The sequence below is a fragment of the Sus scrofa genome, chromosome 13 (assembly GCF_000003025.6).
Source record: "Sus scrofa isolate TJ Tabasco breed Duroc chromosome 13, Sscrofa11.1, whole genome shotgun sequence".
Lineage (NCBI taxonomy): Eukaryota > Metazoa > Chordata > Mammalia > Artiodactyla > Suidae > Sus > Sus scrofa.
The window spans coordinates 108,461,636-108,486,791 of NC_010455.5; the positions used below are offsets into that span (position 1 = coordinate 108,461,636).

Here is a 25,156-nt window from a genome sequence, read left to right on the forward strand (position 1 = left end):
CAACATACCAAATATTTTGACAGCTTGTGCAACATACCAAATATTTTGACAGCTTGTACTATCTCTCCAAATTCTGTGTCTTGGTTTAATTATTGGGTAGCAAATTGGAGACTATGCCACCTCAAATTTAAAGTAAGTCAACATTTGTGGTTTAAAAAACTTTGGAGGAGGAGTTCCCATCATGGCTCAGTGGTTAACAAATCCGACTAGGAACCATGAGGTTTTGGGTTTGATCCCTGGCCTTGCTCAGTGGGTTGGGGATCGGCGTTGCCATCAGCTGTGGTTGCAGATGCGGCTCGGATCCTGCTTTGCTGTGGCTCTGGTGTAGGCCGGCGGCTGCAGCTACAATTGGACTCCTAGCCTGGGAACCTCCATGTGCCGCAGGAGCGGCCCTAGAAAAGGCAAAAAGACAAAAAAACAAACAACAAAAAAAAAAAACTTTGGAGGAATTGACTCTCTGTAATTCACTGATCTTTATACTAATATGTAATGTTTGCTATCTTATGGGATTTCAACCACAAAGCTTCCCAGTAGCTAATTTTTAGGACTTCTGTTAAAATTTATTAAAACTGCAGTGTCTCTCTATACTTTGTAATCACATCTAAGGCACCTGTAAATAATGTCTGATGTCACAGGCCTCAGTGAAGAAACTTACCACACATGTAGCTTCATCAAATTTGTTTCCCCAAATGTAGATATTAGAGAATGTGGGGTTTCTTTTCACTGACTGTGAAAGTGCAACAAGTCCTTCTCCCTCTATGTTGTTGCTTACCACTGACAACCTATGGAAAACCAAAAATAATAACCCTAGAAACTTTAATAGTTCCACAAAGAGAATGCATATAGCTGGCAACAGCATTTATTATACACATCTTATTGTGTTAAGTCTTAGCATTAAATATGATGTTTTCTTATTTTAAAGTTTTGTTCATATCAAATGATGATTTTTCTGTTAGAATTCGGGATAAATAATATAGGCAGTAAGAATTTTCTCATTTGGAGTTCCCGTCGTGGCGCAGTGGTTAACGATTCCGACTAGAAACCATGAGGCTGCGGGTTCGTTCCCTGACCTTGCTCAGTGGGTTAAGGACCCAGCATTGCTGTGACTGTGGTGTAGGTTGCAAACGCGGCTGGATCCCGAGTTGCTGTGGCTCTGGAGTAGGCCGGCGGCTACAGTTCCGATTGGACCCCTAGCCTGGGAACCTCCATATGCCGTGGGAGCAGCCCTAGAAAAGGCAAAAAGACAAAAGAAAAAAAAAATTTCCTATTAATCTTAAGCAATCATAACTAGAATCAATCTAATTTTTAAGACATTATTTCTGAAAAACAAAAAATTAGATGTTTCATGTAACTTAGTGTGTTGATTTAGAAAATGAGTTTTCATATTTGATCATTAATCTTAAAGAGTTAAGAGGTTTGAGATAAGTATCCTAAAAAATTTAAGTTTCTCTGTTATTTTGATTATAAAAACATACTAACGCTTTAAGAGTCCTGTTGTGTGCAGCAAGAGTGTCACTGAGATAGTTTGCTCCTGCGTTTTCTATTCTGTTAAAAGAAAGATCTATTACTTCCAGGGTAGTATTGCTTTTCAGTATATCGGCCAAACACGCCATTCCATCCTGAGTTATTTTATTGCTGGGGAAGGAAAAATATGTAGTTATATTTGAAAATATGAAGTATTGATTTTTTATTCATAGATAGCATGCTTAAAAACTTATGATAAACAGTACTTACTATTTTAGTTAAGATTTATTTTAATCATTCAGTTTGCAAAAAATTTAATGAAAATATTGCCATTAAAATGTTGTTTCTATTCTGGTTTACATATTTAAATTGCTCATTCAAATTATTATGAGATGGTATTTGGTATAAACTAAATACCAAGGCTCAGGATAAAAAACTGACAACAATGGTTACATTTTCTAATCTTTAGAATTAGTGTCTTAACAACGAATCCTATGTAGTATGAGTGTTTACATTGATTATTCCAGTGATTTAATTCCTGTATTAATACATAAATTATCACTTACCAGCTTATATCAAGGTAGCGTAGGCATCTGTTCAGATACAGTGCATCACATAAGTGTTTCATACCAGAATTTTTTATATCATGCTTAGACAGGTGTAGTTCAACAAGGCACTGATTTTCTTTCAACATGTGGGCTAGATGAACTGTGGACTCTTCCTAAAAATAGATAAAATTTTTTTCTAAAATATAATTTTGGGAGTTCCTGTTATGGCTCAGCAATAACAAACCCAACTATATCCATGAGGATTCAGGTTCAATCCTTGGCCTTGCTCAGTGGGTTAAGGGTTCAGCATGGCTGCAAGCTGTAGTGTAAATTACAGATGCAGCTTAGATCCCATGTTGGATCCCACAGATGTGGCTGTGGTGTAGGCCAGCAGCTGCAGCTTCAATTTGACCCCTAGTCTGGGAACTTTCTTATGCCGCACCTAAATAAAATAAAATTTTGAAGCAAGACATGTTTATTACAAACATGCTAAGTTATTTAAATTAGTTTTAAAAGATTACCATCAGACTATTAGTCTACAATTTGCATTTGTTTGGCATGGCTTTTTAAAAATCATTTTGCCACAAATGCTATCTTTACCTTCTTAGAAACAGGCAGCAAGCACTTGTAAAAAATGCAGTGACTGAGTGATATAAATGAGGCTGGTTAAAAAAATCATAATCATCATTTAAAAAGCAACAATTATTCTAGAAGGAAAAAAAAAAATCAAAACAGTTGGTCCCATGATGTCTTGAGCACATAAGCTCCCTTACTGCTGCTCTCTCAAGAGGCTTTCCCGCATTTACATATGTTCCCAAACTTTGCTCTTCATTTCCACTTTCTGTAGTTTTTACACAAAATACAGAGACATTTCCCAATCATGATTCTATATTTAAAATGCACTCATTAACCCTATGATATATCCAATCCTCCCTTTGTAATCATCCCAAATTTCTAAATAGATCTTACTCTTGTTTTCTGGTCACTGGAAAGCTTTTTTCTTTAAATTTCAAAATCTAGCTGCTTCCAGGCAAAAACTATGTAATCTCAGAGGATCTGAATATCAACCACTTTAAATTTTTAACAAAATCAAAGCATGTCTTAAAATGAATGTACCAAAGTATTTTATGTTAAGGAGTCCTGCTTCGTGATTGCTATTTTTTAAAATAAGTTTTATAATAGTCACTGGAAATGTTGCTCATGGATGGCTATATATGCTCTAATTATGTAAAAGTACTTTGAGAAAAAAATAAATCACTTAGCAAGAGCAGATAGTACATGAGCTTTGTAATAAAACTGTCCAAATGCTAGCTTTACCTTGTACTAGCTATATCACTTTGGGCAAATTATTTCATCTAGCTGAGTCTCAGTTCCCTTTTCTATATAAAATAGGTGAAATTTTATTCTTTCACAGAATTAATGAAAATACCTCACACAAAATTGTTATATAGAAAACTACAAAGCATTTTTTATTTTTCATTATCCTGTAATACTGTGATTTAAGTTATTGCTTTGACACTGAAAATATATATCCAGAGTGAAGCTGTAGTCTGAGATCTTAAGTGCAAACTGTTCTGCATGGTGCCTGGAATAGAAGACATACTCAGTACAGATCTGAGTTATATGCCTTGATTGCATTTTTAGGTCAGGAAGTGTGAAAGAGGGACCACCCTTATTAAGGGAAAGAAAGTAGTATCAGAAACAGTAAAGGGATTTGGGGTTTTGTGATGTTTTTTGGTTTGTTTTGTTGTTGTTGTTTTGTTTTTTGGGTTTTTTTTTTTTTTAGTTCCATTCATTGAGTTTGTGGCCTAGGTTGCCTAGGGTGGCACCTAGCAACCGTGCTTTTCCAAATTCCCCAGATAATAAACCCTTAACTGAAGATAGGTTTACTGGCTTCTATTTAGGAACAACAAAGGATAAGGAAGCACAAGAGGCTTCTACTCCACAACCACTTAAGAGAATAGTAATGTCAAGGATAGAGAGGGTGGTGGCTGCCTTGGAGAGGAATAGAATGCAGGCTAGAGTTTAGCTGACTACCCAGAAGCACCAGGCTGAGAGCAGATCTCTGGGCTTTTAATAACTATCCTCAGATGGATTTGGGAATAAAGACACCACTCACCATACTTAAAAGAGGAAGTGTGCTTCTAATGTAATTTCATATAATTTAACATACTTACTTCCTCAGAGCTTTAATCCAGAGAATTCTGGTTTAGGCTTTAAATCTCCTCACATGCCCTCAACTTGAGAAGCTGCCCTGCCACCCATCCCCCTGCATTGATTTTGAGGTCTTTCCTCCTGCCACCAAGGCAACCTGAGCATATCACTCTCCAGACTTGTCAATCTCCCTCCAAGTAGACTGAAAATAAGCTCCTTGAAAACAAGGGCTGTGTGCTTTGACTTATTATTTCTGGCACCAGCATTGTGTCTCATTTAGGTTTGCATTCAAATATTTATTGAGTGAAGAATCAAAAAAACAATTTACTGAATGTTTACTTTGAGCCAGGTATTTTGCTGGTCTTTAAAATAGGTTCTTCTGTTTGAGGATTCTGGGTCTTTTTGAGCAGATTAAATTTATATACATGAAGCAATTAACATGATCTAAAATTCCAAAAATTTTGGTACAGAGAAGTACAGAAGTAATTCAAAGGGAGAGATCTATGTAGACAAAGAATGCAAAATATACTTATGAATATGAAAAATAATTTTAAAATATGGTTAATTTTCAGTTACTCATACTAATGGGGAATGGTTTGTTTAGACCAATAGTAAAATGAATTCTTTTTTTTAGGGCGGCACCTGTGGCATATGGAACTTCCCAGGCTAGGGGTCGAATCAGAGCTGCAGCTGCCAGCCTGCACAATAGCTATAGCAACACAGGATCTGAGCCACGTCTGTGACCTATACCAGAGCTCACAGCAACACCAGATCCTTAACCCACTGAGTAAAGCCAGGGATCGAACCCGCATCCTCATGGATACTAGTTGGGTTCCTCACCTGCTGACCACAGTGGGAACTCCCCAAATGAGTTCTTATTCCTAGTGTTTTGCTGATAAGAAAGCCACCTAAAAGAATGTTAAGGAGCAAGGAGAACCTCTGAAAGAAGGAACCATGTTTTTATCATCTTCCTGTCTCTAGCATGCAGCTTACCTGTAGGATCAAGTCCAGACCTCCCAGACTGCTATTCATATGCAATTTGCCCTTATTATTCATGATTTCAGAGATGTAATGGTTCATCACATCAATATTGCCTTTTCTTTTTGCCACACCTACAGAATATGAAAGTTCCCAGGTCAGGGACTGAACTGTGCCACAGCTGTAACCAGAGCCACAGCAGTGACAACTCCCAATCCTTAACCTGCTGAGCCACAAGGGAACTCTCCTCTAGCCTTTAAAACTTTAATCATTTATGATTCTTCTTGAGCACTCTGCCCTTCACAGATTTCTCACTAAGAATGTATTTATAAGAAAAAAAGACAACATACTTACTGTTTAAATAAGCATCATCTAAAACCATATTTATAAAACTTATCTAGAATTTAAATTTTTCCTTTCAATTTTTTCTTCGTAAACAGTAGTTTACAATTTTTTTTTTTTTTGTCTTTTGTCTTTTTGTTGTTGTTGTTGTTGTTGTTGCTATTTCTTGGGCCGCTCCCGCGGCATATGGAGGTTCCCAGGCTAGGGGTCCAATCAGAGCTGTAGCCACCAGCCTACGCCAGAGCCACAGCAACGCCAGATCCGAGCCGCGTCTGCAACCTACACCACAGCTCACGGCAACGCCGGATCGTTAACCCACTGAGCAAGGGCAGGGACCGAACCCGCAACCTCATGGTTCCTAGTCGGATTCGTTAACCACTGCGCCACGATGGGAACTCCTTTTTTGTCTTTTTGCCTTTTTTCTAGGGCCCGAGGCATATGGAGGTTCCCAGGCTAGGGGTCTAATCGGAGCTGTAGCGACTGGTCTATGCCAGAGCCACACAACGCGGGATTGGAGCCACATCTGCGACCTACACCACAGCTCACCGCAACACTGGACCCTTAACCCACTGAGCAAGGCCAGGGGTCGAACCCACAACCTCATGATTCCTAGTTGGATTCGTTAACCACTGCGCTACAACAGGAACTCCAACAATTCTAAAAATATAATGCATTCATGAAGCTTGACATAACCCTCAGTAGATGGTACCTTTGTTTTATTCACGTACAGCATTATTAATAGCCACTTTGAATACATACCTGTTCACCATACAGTATAGGTCGGTTTATGTTTAATCCCTTAATTGTTTGGTTTTGAGTTAGGACTGTAGCAAATGCTATCACACTTTGCATCCCCTAAAAACAGATAAATTTATTAAGAAAACTGACAAAGTATATAAATTAATCTCTAATTCTTTAATATCAGTAATCTGGATCCTGATAAATCAAAATTGTGTTTTTTTTAAATTATTTATTTTTGCTTTTTAGGGCTGCATCCACGGTATATGGAGATTTCCAGGCTAGGGGTTGAATCAGAGCTGTAGCTGCCAGCCTACACTACAGCCACAGCAAAGCCAGATCCGAGCCACAACTGCAACCTACATCATAGCTCATGGCAACGCTGGATCCTTAGCCCACTGAGGGAGGTCGGGGATCAAACCTTTGTCCTCCTGGTTCCTAGTCAGGTTTGTTAACCACGGAGCCACAATGGGAACTCCTCATAGTTGTGTTTTTTAAAAACATAATTTAATTTTCTGCTCTTTGAATTGTAGGTTGATCAAATTTAGAAATGAATTGTTACTGTGTTATAGTCCCCCCCACCCCCGCACTGCCCTAAAATCTGTAACATGCATGCAGAGTTTCTTAAAGTTCCAGTATTCATTTCCTCTGAGTTTACCTCTAGGTTTGCTCCTAAACCCTCAAGGTTCTATATGATGTGGACACACAAGTGGATTCCAGCTAGGGCTCTATACTACTTCTAATATATATCCTTAAGCAAGCTTTATTTTACTTTCATATAGTACTTTTAGTATGTGTGTGGCAGGAAAGGGTTACTAATCACATTTTTCACAGCTCCCGTAGGCTGCCCTCTCTACCTTGTTGAAAGAATCTAATCCTCCCCCATTTCTTTGATGGACACACAACTAGTTGTTATGCCAGAGATCTGGGGCTTCCTCCCACTCTGTCAGTCCTCTTACCCTCCTGTCAGCTGATCACCAAGTCTTACAGATTCTGCATCTAAAAGATGTCTCAAATTAGTCCATCTTTGCAGGTTCTACCCCAGCCCCATTCCTCATCACCCACCTGAATTGCAGAAACTTCCTAAGTGGTCATTGGGCTTTCTCTTGCTACCATCTAATTCCCCACAGAAAAACCAGAGTGATCTTTTACAAGCACCAATCATCATGTCACACCCGTCAACTTAAAGCCTTTCCATGATTTGCATTTAACCCCCTTTGTCTAGATATTCTGGCATTTCAGTTCTTGAAATCTACCAGACTCAGCATTTCAACATTCATGTATCCCCCTTCATGATTTTTTTGGCCATATCTGAGTATCAGTTTTACTATTTATCTAGTATGTTTCCATTAAATCAACTCACTTTTTCACCTATATTTTAAAACTCTTCACTATGATAAATGGAAAACCATTAATTCCTTGAAATAAATAGAAAGCATTTGCTAAAATAAATATACATGAGTGTTTTAAAAAATTACCTCAATCTGTCAGTAATACTACCCATACCACACTTGGAGAAGCACTATCTTAGAGTCTGTGTGTTCTGGACACCCTCCCTGGAATGTTCTGCCAGGGACCCTCTCCAAGGCAGCAGTTTCTCATTCCTCGTGACTCCTAAGTATTACCTCCTCAGGTCCTAGGGCAACCATCCTACCATGCATATTACCTCCTCCCCATTATCAGAGTACTTTGTCATCTTTGTAGCACTTTTCTCTAATTGACTACTGATACTTTCCCATTTAAAATAGAACCTTTATAAGGGCAGAGACCGTATGTAATGCACTTTTGTATCCTTAGAATCTAGGGTTGTGACTGGTGGCCCTTAAAGGCCCAAGGGTCAACTGTGTGCCTTCATATATCATGGATTCAAACAACCTTGAATTATGTAGCAATTGAAGTAGTATTTATTATTGAAAAAAAACTACATATAAGGACCCCAATGCTTCAAACCCATATTGTCGAGTCAACTGTATATTGAATTAATGCTTTCCCAAAATCATACTGGCTGCTTCTACCCTCTTCTTAAGTTTTAGAGCCTATTACCCCCAAGAGCATCCTTGGCCTATCTTATTGTTTTCCTATCCCAGTAATTTTGTATTAACCTATTAAATTATAGGTTCCCAACAGTAGGTATGAAGGTTTGAAGGCATTTTTGAGAAAATGAAGCCTGGAATTTGAAGACATACAAAACCACACACTTCTCATCAGGCCAGATGAAGGTTCAGAGCAGCTTTTAGCATCATCTTAGGTTTTAAAGCTATAATGTAACTACTCATGGCAAAATGTTTCCATAAGTAAAATACGTATATTATACAAATGAAGTAGTATTTGTTTAATTAAAATGAATACAGTCATCTTTAGAAAATCCTGTACATATTAAGAAGGGTAATAGATGGAACTTAGGAAGTTTTTTTTGTTTTGTTTTGTTTTTTTTTTTTTTTTTTTTGGCTGAGCATGCAGCATGCAGAAGTTCCCGGGCCAGGAATCAAACCCACACAACAGCAGCAATGTTATAAGCTGATTTTTGTTTTTAAAAAAGATTTTTCTCTGATATTAGACAAGCTTAATCATTCATAAGACTGTCATTTACCTAGTATCTAACAATCCTCTGTGCGTTTCCAGGGAGAATGATCCTGTATCGGGCTGAATATCTCATAAACAATTTACTCACCAGATCACAGTCACCCAGATCTAATTTCTCTAAGGATGAATTAATTTGTAGCATTGTAGCAAAAAACATTCCACCTTTATTTTTGATCTTGTTTCCAGTCATTCTTAGGTGTTTCAGAGTTGTATTCTTCTGAAAAGGAAAAGAAGCAAAACTTGGTTAAAATTTTAACCCAATTTTAATTCTCTTTAGATTACCTGAGTTAGAAGACTATTTACAGACTCATCAATTTTTCATGGAGATAGAACAGGATATATTCCTTGAAGGTAATATTCAATTTCCTATTATAGATAGAAATCTAGTTTAATAATTTACTAAAAAGAATGCCCAGGAAATAGATACCAAATTAATGACTAGTAAATGAAGCAAATTTTAATAACTTTCATTAGAAAATATATAAATTTATCTTCTAAGAAAGTTATATTGCTTTTTAAAATTGAGGTGAAATTCACATGAACCAAGTTAACCATTTTTAAATGTACAATTCACTGGCTTTTACAACACTCACACTGTTGTGCAGCCATCACCTTTAGCTAATTCCAAAACATTTTCATCACTGCCAAAGGAGACCCTATACCCATACTCCACATTCCTCCTGTATTATTTTCACAGTGATACAATTTTTCAGACATTTGCAGTGCTTAATTCTTTCTCTTATTTCATTCTTTTGATAAATATTTCACAAAGAAAACTATAGACATTTCATTGTCCTGATGAATAAGTATTTGGATGTATAAGTGCAAATAAATAAAACTGATTCAAACCCCCCTAAGGACGGGAAGAAGGCAAGGATGTCCACTCTTAGCACTTCTGTGTAACACTGTACTGGAGGGTCTAGATAGGGCAATTAGGCAAGAAAAAAAAAAGCACAAAAGGCATCCAGTTTGGAAAAGAAGTAAAACTCTTATTTGCATATGACACAAACTTGTATGTGGAAAAATCCTAAAGAATCCACCAAAGGAGGAAAAAAAAAACTTTTAGAAGTAATAAATGAGTTCAGCAAGACTTCAGGACACAAAATCAATGTATTCAAGTCAATTGTATTTCTATAGAGTAACAATGAACAAGTAAAAATGAAATTAAGAAAATTCCACTTAAAACAGCATCAGGAGTTCCCGTCGTGGCGCAGTGGTTAACGAATCCGACTAGGAACCATGAGGTTGCGGGTTCGGTCCCTGGCCTTGCTCAGTGGGTTAATGATTCGGCGTTGCCGTGAGCTGTGGTGTAGGTTGCAGGCGCGGCTCGGATCCCGCGTTGCTGTGGCTCTGGTGTAGGCTGGTGGCTACAGCTCTGATTGGACCCCTAGCCTGGGAACCTCCATATGCCGCGGGAGCGGCCCAAGAAATAGCAACAACAACAACAACAAAAAAAGACAAAAAGACAAAAAAAACAAACAAACAAACAAAAAAACAGCATCAAAAAGAATAAAACATTAGAAATAAGTTTAATAAAAAGGCAAGACTTGCATATTGAAAACTACAAAGCAGCAAAGCATGGATGAAAGAAATTAAAGAATACTTAAATAAATAGAAACACATCCCATGTTCCTAGTTTGGAAGGCTTAATATTAAGATGGCAACATTCACCAAGTTGATCTAAAGACTTAAAGCAATTCCTCTCAAATCCCAGCTTGACTTCAAAACCTACTACAAAACTACAGTAGTGTGGGACTGGTCTTAGGATAGACATATAGATTAAAATAATAGAATGGAGTATAGAGATAAACCTTCACATTTATAATCAACTGACTTTCAACAAGGATGCCAAGGAAATTCAATGGAGAAATAACAGTCTTAAAAGGTGTTAGGACAACCGGATATCCACATGAAAAAGAATGAATCATATGGATCAAAGAACTAAATGAAAGAGCTAAAACAAAAACTATTAGAAGAAAATGTAAGTATAAATCTTCATGACTTTGCTAGGTAAAGCCTTCTTAGAGATAACACCAAATATACAAACAACTAAAGAAAAGATAAACTTCATCAAAATTTTAAAATGTGCTTCCAAAGACACCACTAAGCAAGTGAAAATATGAGAAAATATTTGCAAATCATATCTGATAAGGGACTCGTAACATCACTATTAGAGAAATGCAAATCAAAACCACAAAAACCTCTTAATACCCACTAGAATAGCTCAAATCAAAAAGATAAGTGCTAGTGAGGATATGGAGAAATTAGAACACCCACACATTGGTGGAATTATAAAAAGGGATAGCCACTTGAGAGAACAGTTTAGCAGTCATTCAAAATGTTAAACCAAGTTTCCAAATGACCCAGCAATTCCATTCCTAAGTATATAATACACCTCCCCCAGAACTGAAAATGTATGTGCACACAAGAATTGTACAAATATTCATAGTAATACTATTTATTATAGACAAAAAGTAGAAATCCAAATGTCTCTTAACTAATGGATAAACAAAAGTGATAGTTTCAAGCAACGGAACATTACTTGACAATAAAAAGGAATGAAGTATGTTACAACATGGATATAAAACTTGAAAGCATTAAGCCAGTCATTAAAGGCCATGGTTCCATTTCTATGAAATGGCCAGAATAGGCAATCTATAGGTGTAAAGTAGACATGAATGCCAGGTGCTAGAGAGTGAGGAAAGGAAGCACAGGGTTGCTAATGGGTATAGGGCTTTTTTTTGTGGGGAGAACTGTTTTAAAAACAGTGATAGTGGTGATGGTTGCATAACCGTGAATATAGAATATAGCTGACCCTTGAACGAAGCAGGGGTTAGGAGCACTGACTTCCCCGTGCAGTTAAAAATGAGTTTAACTTTATAATCAACCCTCAGTATCCAGGGTTCTGCATCCTCAGGTTCAACAAACAGTGGATTGTGTGGTACTGCAGCATTCATTTAGTGAAAGAAATCCACATGAGTGGACCCATACAATTCAAACCTGTGCTGTTCAAGTGTCCACTGTATACTGAAAACCCACTGAACTGAATATTTACAAAGGGTAAATTTTATGTATGTGAATTATAGCTTAGTAAAGCTGTTCATTTTAAAAAATGAGTTCAAAAGTGTTCATATAGGAGTTCCCATTGTGGCTCAGGGGTTAACAAATCTGATTAGGAACCATGAGGTTGCGGGTTCGATCCCTGGCCTTGCTCAGTGGGTTAAGGATCCAGCATTGTGGTGAACTGCGTTGTAGGCTGCAGACTCAGCTCGGATCCCACGTTGCTGTGGCTGTGGTGTAGGCTGGCGGCTACAGCTCCAATTGGACCCCTAGCCTGGGAATCTCCATATGCCGCAGGAGCGGCCCAAGAAATGGCACAAAGACCAAAAAAAAGTGCTCATATAATGTCCAAATTTTAATAACCTCAAGTGCAATAAAAAATAAATTCATACAATATTAAAATAAGTTGAGATTAACATTGTTTTTATTGGTTCCAAACTATCAGAAGTTAAAATTCCCAAATGTTAGTTTGAGGTTTATAAATGCTTACATGTAGTGCTTTAGCAATAACTTCTCCACCTTCGGGCCCAATGTCATTAAACATAAGGTTTAAGTAAATGAGATTATGTTGTTTCTATAATAAAGAGAGAAAAGAAGCTATTATAGGTGTTTTATTAGAAATCTATCAACAATATATAAGAGCTCCTCTTATTTAATTTGCTTTTTAGGGCTGCTCCCACAGCATTTGGAAGTTCCCAGGCCAGAGGTCAGATAGGCACTACAGCTGCCAGCCTATACCACAGCCACAGCAACGCAAGATCCAAGCTGCGTCTGCGACCTACCCCATAGCTCACAGCAATGGCGGATCCCCAACCCACTGATCCAGACTAGGATCGAACCTGCATCCTCATGAATAGTAGTCAGATTTGTTTCCACTGTACCATGACGGTAGCTCCTTAAGAGCTCCTTTTAAAGTACAAGTGTTTACCTCCAAAGAAAATCTTCATAATTAGGAAATATTGAGGTCCAGAAAAAAGAAAATATTATTAAGAGAAAAAAATCAATATTCTTATTTAAACATAAATATAATTGCAACATAAAGAAAAAGACTGGAATTCGCTGTGGTGCAGTGGGTTAAGGATCCAGCGTAGGTTGCAGCTGCAGCTAGGGTTTGATTCCTGACCTGGGAATTTCTATATGCCTAGGCATGGCCAAAGAAGAGAAAAAAGAAAAGAAAAAGACTGCATTTTTATTTTAGGGCCGCAGGCGCCAGGCTAGGGAGTGGAACTGGAGCTGCAGCTACCAGCCTACGCCACAGCTATAGCAATGCCAGATCCAAGCTACATCTTCAGTCTATGCCACAGCTCACAGCAGCACTGGATCCTTAACCCACAGAGTAGAGCCAGGGATCGAACTTGCATCCTCATGGGTACAAGCTGGGTTTGTTTCCGATGAGCCACAATGGGAACTCCTAAGACTATATTCATTTGTGATCAATGATTCAAAGTATGGATGTCCTTTATGTATTTATATGTACAAGTTTGTAAAATATGACTGATGAGGCTCTAGGTACCAGCTTTACTGAGACCAAGTACACAAATGGGTTTTTAGTGTACTTCAATTGTTATAAATATAGCACAGTCAGGACCCTTGAGATTTTGCAAAACTATTGTTTCTTGTGTGTGTCATTAGACTTGGTAACTTCACCATAAACAAAACCAAGAACATTTTCATGGCAATGATTTTTGCAGCATTTTTATTTGTGGTTGCTAAAAATAACTTGGTTACTTCATTTTTTTTAACCTTCACTCCATCCTTACATTTTGCATCATTTCATGGATATGAGAATTTTAAGATCATTTTAAGCTCTTTAGAAGTACTTGCAACAGATGAGAATGGGACAAACAAATAGGACATTAAATAGCCAATTTAAAGGAGGAATAAAAAATGATACATGCTGCTTTACACATTTTAACTAAAAATACAGACATACACACATATGTGCCAATTTTCCAAGGTTGAAACAGAGCCTTTTCTTTAAGGATACCTATTCTGACTGGTGGACCACACTGTCTTTCTCAAATGAAATACAACCATAAAGCAGCATTTCAGCTTGGGTGTCTCCAAAGTGAAGTCTGCAAAAAAAGGGGGGGGGGTTAACTTAAGCAGGCCAGGGGTGCTGAAGCTCTGCACATTCCAAAGAAAGGTCTGGTGCTTAACTGGGTCCTGAGAGAAAAAAAAAAAAAAAGAACAAAACAAAACTAAGAACATTTTGTGGTTAAAAAAAAAAAAATACCTGAAGCAGTTTTGCAGCATAGTATGCACCAACATCACTTATCCGGTTATATCTAACATCCAAACCTGAAGAACACAGAGGAATAGAAGCTGATGTTCTTTCTCATGAATACTTAAAATCAGGAAGATGAAAGCAGGAACGAATGATTTTTAAGGATACATACCATTAATATATGGATTATTCTTTAAAATTCTGCAAAGAATCCAAAAATCTTCACCTGTTATTCTTTCTACCATCATTAAGCGACTATTACCAGCAATGTTTACTGTGATTCCTTCCAATCTGTTAAAATATTTAAAAAAGTAAAGAAATAAAGGTATTTTTCCTTCATGTTAGGTAGTACCATCATGGATAGCATTTTACTGGAATCAAGTACATACCACAATACAGATTTATACCAAATACTTTAAAACTAGAGCTTTTGCAAAGCACTGTAATATATAATTTCTCAACCACAAGAAAACACAAGCATTCCCACTTGATAATGACACTGAAGACTTTGATGATTTGCATAAATAAACCAAGTTCACAGGAGTTAAGGACAACTCCCTGGTGACTAGGAGACTGCCAGTAAACTCCACTACCTCTAAGACCTAACTAATCAATCATCGACTATAAATCAAAAAGTAATGTCCATTTTATCAAGCATTTGCAAATGGCTTTCAAATCACTCAGTATGTCAAGATTTTCACACAGCTGAATATTGCTGATTTAATCAAGTATTTGTCTTCCTTACCCCTTTCCAATTTCTTCATCTACTTCTTGGAGTATGTGTAATATAAAAGGTTTAACTTCCTGGGACTTTTCCATACATAGCTCACAATAATATTCTTGGAGACTGCCAGTAAGTTCTGCAACTTTTGAAAAATAAATATAAAAACAAAGAAATGGAAATAAATGCACTACACTTCACCACACATAAATTATACCAGGAGCTTCCTACCCCACCCCAAAATTAGACTTCTTTCAAAGATAAAAATGTGTGTGTGTACAGAGTTGGGGACAGACCTGCGGGAAGCAAAGGAGACAATATTAAGAATAGATAAAGACAGAGTTCCCATTGTGGCTCAGTGGGTTAAGAATCTGACTAGTCTCCATGAGGATACAGGTTCGATCCCTGGCCTTTCTCAGTGGGTTAAGGATCTGGCACTGCAACAAGCTGCAGTGCAGGTCACACATGCACCTTGGATCTGGCATTGATGTGGCTGTGGCTTAGGCCCGCAGCTCCGATTTGACCCCTAACCCAAGAACTTTCATATGCCAGAGGTGCAGCTGTAAAAAGAAAAAACAATTAGAGAAAGAGAAGCAAAATAAAAGGAATGGGAGAGAAGAAAAATGCTGTTTGGAGAACTAGGGCCATAGAAGCACCCCTGAGGGTGGGCAGACACTAAGTTAGAAGTGACACAAAGAACTAAACTCTGTTATGTAACAGGCCTGGCAGCTAAGGAAAAGAATGTCCAGAGAAATTATTTTGTCTAAAACCATACAACCAGTAAAGGCAGAATACAGAATCAAATTGACTCCAAAGCCTCTTTCCACTCTGCCACATGGACTAGGACTAGGGTGACCCAAGGTTGCTTACAATGACTTCAAATAAAGATAATTTTATCAGAGATTCTGAACTCAAAGGGGTTCTGAAAACTCAAGTCGAACAAGCTTCTTGGATAACCTCTACACCATACAAGTTGATGGCATCTCTGAATCTATATTCTCTGACTGTTCTTCCTAACACCAAGTTGAAGCCTGGCTCATAGATGCATTTCACCTACCCTGAGTTTCCATTTCCTCTTTCTAAAGGTGATTTTTCCCTGTCCTGTCCTTAATAAGGAAAACAGAAACAAAACAGGAGTTGAGATCTTCTTCCTCTGTAATACCTGCAGCTTTCCTTAGTGGTGTTACTGTTTTCAATATTACCTTTAAAACATTATTTTTGTGGCCCAGACCTTCTGGGGTGGAAGGTATGCTGACTCTTTTCTTAGAAGCACACACTACTGTCTTTGTTTTCTGTCCTACCTTTTATGTATGTGTGTCTCCTTAAGAGTCTATGCCCAAAGAGATATTTAAAGTGCTAAAAGGAAAAAATATGCAACCTAGAATACTCTATCCAGCAAGAATATCATTTAAAATAGAAGGGGAAATAAAAATTTTTTCCAACAAACAAAAACTAAAAGAATACAGCAACATAAAACCCAGGTTAAAAGAAATACTGAAAGGGTTTCTCTAAACCAAAAAGAAAGGAAGGAAAGGGAAGAAAAAAGAAAATAAAAGAAAAAAAAAAAAGAAGAAGAGGAAGAACTAGGACTGAGGAAACCGCAATCAGAGAGCAGTCACTCAAATAAGCCAGCATACAGATTTAATCATGAACATGCTTCAAACAAAATAAAATTAAAAAGAAAAAAATAAAAAAGAGTCATCAAAACCATAAAATGTGGGCAAGGGGTGTTAGGAAATAAATAACCCTTTTTGTTTGTTTGTTTGTATGTTTCTCTTCTTAATTTTAATATAGTAATGAAGGGTTTGAACTTACAGGACCATCAGGCTAAAACACACAATTATGGGAAGGGGTTAGCATACTTAAAAAACAGGGCAACCACAAGCCAAAACCAAATATTGCATTCGCAAAAAAATGAAAAAAAAAATACACTCAAGCAGATGATAACAGGAGACCATCCAACCAAAAAAAAAAAAAAAAAAAAAAAGAAAGGAAGAATGGAGAACCATAGAATCAACTGGAACACGAGGTTCAAAATGGCAATAAATAATCATCTATCAATTAAATTATCACCTTAAATGTCAACGGACTGAATGCCCCAATCAAAAGACACAGAGTGGCTGAGTGGATAAAAAGGCAAAAACCTTCAATATGCTGCCTACAAGAAACTCACCTTAGGACAAAGGATAAATATAGATTGAAAGTGAAAGGGTGGGGAAAAATATTTCACGCCAATAGACATGACAGAAAAGCAGGAGTCACAACACTCATATCAGACAAAATAGACTTTAAAACAAAAGACATAAAGAAAGACAAAGAAAGACACTATTTAATGATTAAGGGATCCATCCAAGGAGAGGATGTTACTATCGTCAACATATATGCCCCAAATACAGGAGCACCCAGATACATACAACAAATATTAACAGACATAAAGGGAGATATTGATGAGAATACAATCATAGTAGGAGACCTTAATACGCCCCTCACATCAACGGACAGATCCTCTAGACAGAAAATCAATAAAGCAACAGAGATCCTAAAGGAAACAATAGAAAAGTTAGACTTAATTGATATCTTCAGGACACTACATCCAAAAAAATCAGAATACACATTCTTCTCAAATGCTCATGGAACATTCTCAAGAATCGACCACATACTGGGACACAAAGCTAACCTCAATAAATTTAGGAGCATAGAAATTATCTCAAGTATCTTCTCTGACCACAATGCCATGAAATTAGAAATCAACCATGGGAAAAGGAAAGAGAAAAAACCTACTACATGGAGACTAAACAACATGCTACTAAAAAACCAATGGGTCAATGAGGAAATCAAGAAGGAAATTAAAAAATACGTTGAAACAAATGATAATGAAGACACAACCTCTCAAAACCTATGGGATGCTGCGAAAGCAGTGCTCAGAGGGAAATTTATAGCAATACAGGCATTTCTCAAAAAAGAAGAAAGATCCCAAATTGACAACTTAACCCTCAACCTAAATGAACTAGAAAAAGAAGAATAAAAAAGACATAAAGTCAGCAGAAGGAAGGAAATTATAAAGATCAAAGAAGAAATCAATAAAATAGAGACTCAAAAAACAATAGAGAAAATTAATAAAACCAAGTGCTGGTTCTTTGAAAAGGTAAACAAAATTGACAAACCCCTGGCCAGACTCACTAAAAAGAGGAGAGAAAGAACCCAAATAAACAAAATTATAAATGAAAAAGGAGAAATCACAACGGATACAGCAGAAATACAAAAATCCATAAGAGAATACTATGAACAACTATATGCCAACAAGTTTGACAATCTGGAAGAAATGGACAATTTTCTAGAATCTTACAGCCTGCCAAAACTGAATCAAGAAGAAACAGACCAACTGAACAGACCGATCACTAGAAATGAAATCGAAGATGTCATAAAAACACTCCCTACAAATAAAAGTCCAGGACCAGATGGCTTCACAGGCGAATTCTATCAAACATATAAAGAGGAATTGGTGCCCATCCTCCTTAAACTCTTTCAAAAGGTTGAAGAAGGAATACTCCCAAAGACATTCAAATGATGCCACCATCACCCTCATTCCAAAACCAGACAGAGATACCACCAAAAAAGAAAACTATTGGCCAATATCTTTGATGAATATAGATGCAAAAATTCTCAACAAAATCTTAGCCAACCAAATCCAACAACATATCAAAAAAATTATACACCATGACCAGGTAGGGTTCATTCATCCCAGGTTCACAAGGATGGTTCAACATACGCAAATCAGTCAACATCATACACCACATTAACAAAAAAAAAAGTCAAAAATCATATGATCATCTCAATAGACGCAGAAAAAGCATTTGACAAAGTCCAACATCCATTCATGATCAAGACCCTCGCCAAAGTGGGTATAGAGGGAACATTCCTGAACATAATCAAGGTCATTTGTGACAAACCCACAGGAAATATAATACTCAATGGGGAAAAACTGAAAGCCTTCTCACTCAAATCTGGAACAAGACAGGGATGCCCACTCTCACCACTGCTCTTCAACATAGTTTTGGAAGTCCTAGCCACAGCAATTAGGCAAACAAAAGAAATAAAAGGCATCCAAATAGGAAGAGAAGAGATAAAACTGTCACTGTATGCAGACAACATGATACCATACATAGAAAACCCTAAGGACTCAACCCCAAAACTACTTGAACTGATTAATAAATTCAGCAAAGTAGCGGGATATAAGATTAACATTCAGAAGTCAGTTGCATTTCTCTATACCAGCAATGAAATATTAGAAAAGGAATACAAAAATACAATACCTTTTAAAATTGCACCTCACAAAATCAAATACCTCGGAATACACCTGACCAAAGAGGTAAAGGATTTATATGCCGAGAACTATAAAACTTTATTCTTTCTTTCTTTCTTTATTTTTTATTACTCAAATGAATTTATCACATCTGTAGTTGTATAATGATCATAACAATATGATTTCACAGGATTTCCATCCCACAGCCCAAGCACATCCCCCCACACCCCCAAACTGTCTCCTCCAGAGACCATAAGTTTTTCAACGTCTGTGAGTCAGCATCTGTTCTGCAAAGAAGTTCCGTCTGTCCTTTTTTCAGATTCCACATATCAGTGAAAGCATTTGATGTTGGTGTCTCATTGTATGGATGACTTCACTTAGCATGATAGTTTCTAGGTCCATTCATGTTGCTAAAAATGCTGGTATTTCGTTCTTTTTGATGGCTGAGTACTATTCCATTGTGTATATGTACCACCTCTTCTTGATCCACTCCTCTGTCGATGGACATTTAGGTTGTTTCCATGTCTTGGCTATTGAAAGTAGTGCTGCAATGAACATTGGAGTCCATGTGTCTTTGCGAGTCATGGTTTTCCCTGGATAGATGCCCAGGAGTGGGATTGCTGGGTCAAATGGTAGGAGAACTATAGAACTTTAATCAAAGAAATCAAAGAAGATGTAAAGAAATGGAAAGATATTCCATGTTCCTGGATTGGGAAAATCAATATTGTAAAAATGGCCATACTACCCAAAGCAATCTACAGATTCAATGCAATCCCTATCAAATGACCCATGACATTTTTCACAGAACTAGAACAAACAATCCAAACATTTATATGCAACAACAAAAGACCCAGAATCGCCACAGCAATCCTGAGAAACAAAAACCAAGCAGGAGGCATAACTCTCCCAGACTTCAAGAAATACTACAAAGCCACAGTCATCAAAACAGTGTGGTGCTGGTATCAAAACAGACAGACAGACCAATGGAACAGAATAGAGAACCCGGAAATAAACCCTGACACCTATGGTCAAATAATCTTTGACAAGGGAGGCAAGAACATCAAATGGGAAAAAGAAAGTCTATTCAGCAAGCATTGCTGGGAAACCTGGACAGCTGCATGCAAAGAAATGAAACTAGAACACACCCTCACACCATGCACAAAAATAAACTCAAAATGGCTGAAAGACTTAAATATACGACAGGACACCATCAAACTCCTAGAAGAGAACATCGGCAAAACACCCTCTGACATCAACATCATGAATACTTTCTCAGGTCAGTCTCCCAAAGCAATAGAAATTAGAGCAAAAATAAGCCCGTGGGACCTCATCAAACTGAAAAGCTTTTGCACAGCAAAGGAAACCCAAAAGAAAACAAAAAGACAACTTACAGAATGGGAGAAAATAGTTTCAAATGATACAATGGACAAGAGCTTAATCTCTAGAATATATAAGCAACTTATACAACCCAACAGCAGAAAAGCCCATCAATCAATGGAAAAATGGGCAAAAGACCTGAATAGACTGTTCACCAAAGAAGATATATAGATGGCCAGCAAACACATGCAGAAATGCTCAGCATTGCTGATTGTAAGAGAAATGCAAATCAAAACTACCATGAGATACCACCTCACACCAGTCAGAATGGCCATCATTAATAAATCCACAAATAACAAGTGCTGGAGGGGCTGTGGAGAAAAGGGAACCCTCCTGCACTGCTGGTGGGAATGTCAACTGGTACAGCCACTATGGAGAACAGTTTGGAGATACCTTAGAAATCTATACATAGAACTTCCATATGACCCCACAATCCCACTCTTGGGCATCTATCCAGACAAAACTCTACTTAAAAGAGACACATGCACCCGCATGTTCATTGCAGCACTATTCACAAGAGCCAGGACATGGAAACAGCCCAAATGTCCATCAACAGAGGATTGGATTAGGAAGAAGTGGTATATGTACACAATGGAATACTACTCAGCCATCAAAAAGAATGGCATCATGCCATTTGCAGCAACATGGATGGAGCTAGAGAATCTCATACTGAGTGAAATGAGCCAGAAAGACAAAGACAAATACCATATGATATCACTTATAACTGGAATCTAATATCCAGCACAAATGAACATCTCCACAGAAAAGAAAATGATGGACTTGGAGAAAAGACTTGTGGCTGCCCGATGGGAGGGGGAGGGAGTGGGAGGGATCGGGAGCTTGGGCTTATCAGACACAACTTAGAATAGATTTACAAGGAGATCCTGCTGAGTAGCATTGAGGACTTTGTCTAGATACTCATGTTGCAACAGAACAAAGGGTGGGGGAAAAATGTAATTGTAAGGTATACATGTAAGGATAACTTGATCCCCTTGCTGTATAGTGGGGAAAAAAAAAAAAAAAAAAAAGAGTCTATGCCCAGAGATCTCACTACTCAACCCAAAGTCTTCAGGATCCAGCTTCTCTAGGTCTCCATGTCTCAAAGATGTCCTTTGCTGAGTGGATTTCCTCACTATATGAACTAATGAGTTTTCTAAACAAATGTGAAAAATAAGATTTAAAATGAGGAGCCTTGTATTAAAATTGAAAGAAATAAACTGTTCTTATAGTTTTTAATTAAAAAAAAATTTTTTTTTTCAGCCACATCTGTGGCATATGGAAGTTCTCTGGCCAGGGAACAAACCTGAGGCACAATAGTGACCTAAGCCACTGCAGTGACAATGCCAGATCCTTAATCCTTTTTCTTCTTCTCTATCCTTTTTTCCCAGTTAACATTGTGCACAGTTTTGCCATGTCATTAGATATTCTCTGAAAATTTTTAATAGCAGCATAATTCGTCTTATGGATGGATGTCCATAAGAAATCTTTCACTTACTCTATATAAACAGATAAACAACAAAGACCTACTAAACAGCCCAGGTAACTATATTCAATATCTTGTAATAACATACCATGGAAAGGAATCTGAAAAAGAGTATACATATCTATATGTATAACTGAATCACTTTGTACACCTGAAACTGACAACATTGTAATTCAAGTATATTTCAATTTAAAAATTTTTTAAGAAATCTTTCATTTATTTTAGGAAATTTTCATGTTTTTAAATAATATTTCAGCACAGTATTTCCCAAACTATGTTGTCTGTAATACTAATTATAAAACAATCAAAGACACTCTAAATAGAATGGTATTTACTCTCAAATAAGTTTGAGAAACACTGAATTAAACAATGCTAAACAGATTCCTATTCTCAGCACCTTTAAAACTCTCAGGTGCACAAAGACTCCTCAAATTGTTGAGCCTGGAGCAGAGGGAGGATAAAAATCCTCCAGACTTAGGACTTAGGTGACCAGAGTTAACATGGAATGCAATACAAAAAAGAAAAAGAAAGAAAGAAAAAGGAGTTCCAGTCGTAGCTCAGTGGTTAACAAACTGGACTAGTAACCATGAGGTTGTTGCGGGTTCGATTCCTGGCCTTGCTCAGTGGCTTAAGGATCCGGTGTTGCTGTGGTATAGGCCGGTGGCTACAGCTCCAATTGGACCCCTAGCCTGGAACCACCATATGCCACTGGAGCGGCCCTAAAAAGACAAAAAAAAAAAAAAAAATTCTACTTTAGTGTCTCAACAGAAAGCAAAGTAGATCTCAAATAGATTTACTTGTTGGAGCTGGGCTTCCACTGGATTTCTTTCCTCTCTCTGGCTACTACCTTCCTTGGTACTAAAAATGTTAACAAAAAGTTCAGAAATGAAGAACTGATTGAAATACAGAGGTGTTTATTTGGGGTTTGTTAGGACTGGAGACTGGGAGCCACATATTCCAGAAGCACTTGAATTGTGCTCCACCAGACTACAAAATGGTGGAGGCTTATAAAAGCAGAAAAACAAAACCACAAGGATACATAAATTATCTGTCAAGAATTAGGATTGGAATGGGCAATAAATAACAGTGTTGGTAAACAAGGATTTGGTTGGGAGTTTGAAATGATTACAAAGTTGCAAAGGTGGGAGGAAATTTGAAACTATAAGGTTGCAGCTAGCCCAGCTACAAGCAGATATTGTTTTGACAACAGGGGGTAGTGTCCTTGAGTTTGACACACTTCAGAGAAATTCAAGTCCTCAGGGATGAAGGAATGCATCTGAAACCACATGCATAATGGCCAACAGGATCCATTTTGGTTGCCTAAATTCACAGTTTCTCTATTTTGATTTTTAAATGTTCTTAAACGTCATCAAAGAGAAGAGGTAGGATTGCCCTGAGAACTTCTCTGAGGTTCATTGCCTGATCTCAGCTGGCCAAACCACATCCAGGAAAATTCATGCTTTTAGGAAAGCATGAAGGAATCTCAGAGCCCAAGCTAAATGTAGCTAAAGAAATTTACAAGAATATTCATATTTAGGAGTTCCCGTCATGGCACAGTGGTTAACGAATCCGACTAAGAACCATGAGGTTGCAGGTTCGATCCCTGGCCTTGCTCAGTGGGTTAAGGATCTGGCGTTGCCATGAGCTGTGTGTTGCAGACACAGCTCGGATCCCGCGTTGCTGTGGCTCTGGCGTAGGCCGGTGGCTACAGATCCAATTAAACCCCTAGCCTGGGAATCTCCATATGCCATGGAAGCGGCCCTAGAAAAGGCAAAAAGACAAAAAAAAAAAAAAAGAATATTCATATTTAATTACCTGGCCATTGATTTAAAGTATTTTAAAGCTTTAGCTATATTTTCTTGTTACTATCTCTTTTCTTTAAAATTCACCTAAGTATTGTATGTCAGGATTCTATGGCACCAATAATTTATTTCCTATACTGCATCCATATTAGGAAAACCAGTCCTCAAATAGTAAAGCAAAAACTAGGAATGACCAATTACACAAGAAGATGTCAAGAATCTAACCTAGATTTCATTTTTCATCCACACCTAAGACTGAATTCCAAATAATTTTCACCTAGCAGCACATTTCAAAATTTCTAGACAAGAGCTCATCTCGGAGGTGGTTCTCAATACCCTCCTGTCCTGGAACAGTCAAGTACTGGGAAATCCAAGGATTGAGGGTGAGTCAGACTTGGGCGCCCATCCGGAACGGCTGTGTGATGCTGAACAAGTTACTTAAATTTTTTTCAATCTTAAACTTCCTCTTACTCTAAAAGCAGAGCATAACAATACCCATCTTTAAGTGCTGTGAGGAATACGCGAGGCTTCTGAAGCAGTTTCGTAGCTACAAGCACACAATTGTGCAAAACGAAAAAGATGGAGAGAGAAGGGGTGTCCAAGCTACGCTTAACTTGCTACAAGATCATTCATGAGTGCAGAAATACTTAAAACCCAGGTGGGGAGCTCCCATTGTGGCTCTGTGAGTTAAGACCCAACATTGTCCTCATGAGGATGTCAGATCCCTGGCCTCGCTCAGCGAGTTAAGGATCTGGCATTGGCGCAAGCTCCAGGTAGGTCACAGATGTGGCTCCATCCCGTGTTTCTGTGGCTGTGGCATGGGCCTCAGTTGCATCTCTGATTTGACTCCCCTGGCCTGGGAACTTCCATATGCCGCAGGTGCTGCCATTAGAAAAAAAAAAAAAAAAAAACCAAAACAGAGTTCCCTTTGTAGTGCAGGGGAAGCGAGTCCGACTAGGAACCATGAGATTGGGGGTTCAATCCCTGGTCTTGCTCAGTGGGTTAAGAATCCAGCGTTGCCATGAGCCGTGGCGTAGGTCGCAGACGCTGCTGGGATCTGGCGTTGCTGTGGCGGAGGCCGGCAGGTGCAGCTCTGTTTAGAGCCCTAGCTTAGGAACCTCATATGCAGCGGGTGAGGCTCTTAAAAAAGAAAAAAGAAAGAAACCCCCCAAAAAACAAAAAAAACAGGTGGCACAGAGGTGCAAAGTGCAGTTTCCAGACCCTCTCGCCGCCTGGGCCCTGCTCTGTGGGGACTTCCCAAGAAGGGCCCCAAGAAGTTTATCCAGACAAACTTCTCCGAGTTGACGACACACTTTACTTCACAGGACAACCTACCGTGCTCCAGGACAGCTCAACTGCCCTGGGATGTTGGGGCT

General features: G+C 38.0%; 1 protein-coding gene across 5 annotated transcripts in view; it reads right to left on the reverse strand.

Moving 5' to 3' along the window:
* The window catches only part of LRRC34 (leucine rich repeat containing 34), a 35,558-nt gene that overhangs the window by 10,077 nt on the left and 325 nt on the right, over window positions 1-25,156 (reverse strand). Inside the window, exons 2-10 of one of the 5 annotated variants that reach the window (XM_021069764.1) lie at window positions 14,840-14,954; window positions 14,267-14,385; window positions 14,104-14,168; window positions 12,358-12,441; window positions 8,896-9,024; window positions 6,246-6,341; window positions 2,031-2,185; window positions 1,480-1,635; window positions 656-782 (exon numbers count right to left, since the gene is read on the reverse strand). In XM_021069764.1, the coding sequence (XP_020925423.1) occupies window positions 656-782; window positions 1,480-1,635; window positions 2,031-2,185; window positions 6,246-6,341; window positions 8,896-9,024; window positions 12,358-12,441; window positions 14,104-14,168; window positions 14,267-14,385; window positions 14,840-14,954 (1,046 nt within the window). Of the gene's footprint in view, window positions 1-655; window positions 783-1,479; window positions 1,636-2,030; window positions 2,186-6,245; window positions 6,342-8,895; window positions 9,025-12,357; window positions 12,442-14,103; window positions 14,169-14,266; window positions 14,386-14,839; window positions 14,961-25,156 lie in introns of all 5 variants that reach the window. The other 4 variants (XM_021069763.1, XM_021069765.1, XM_021069767.1 and 1 more) reach the window with 4 other exon arrangements.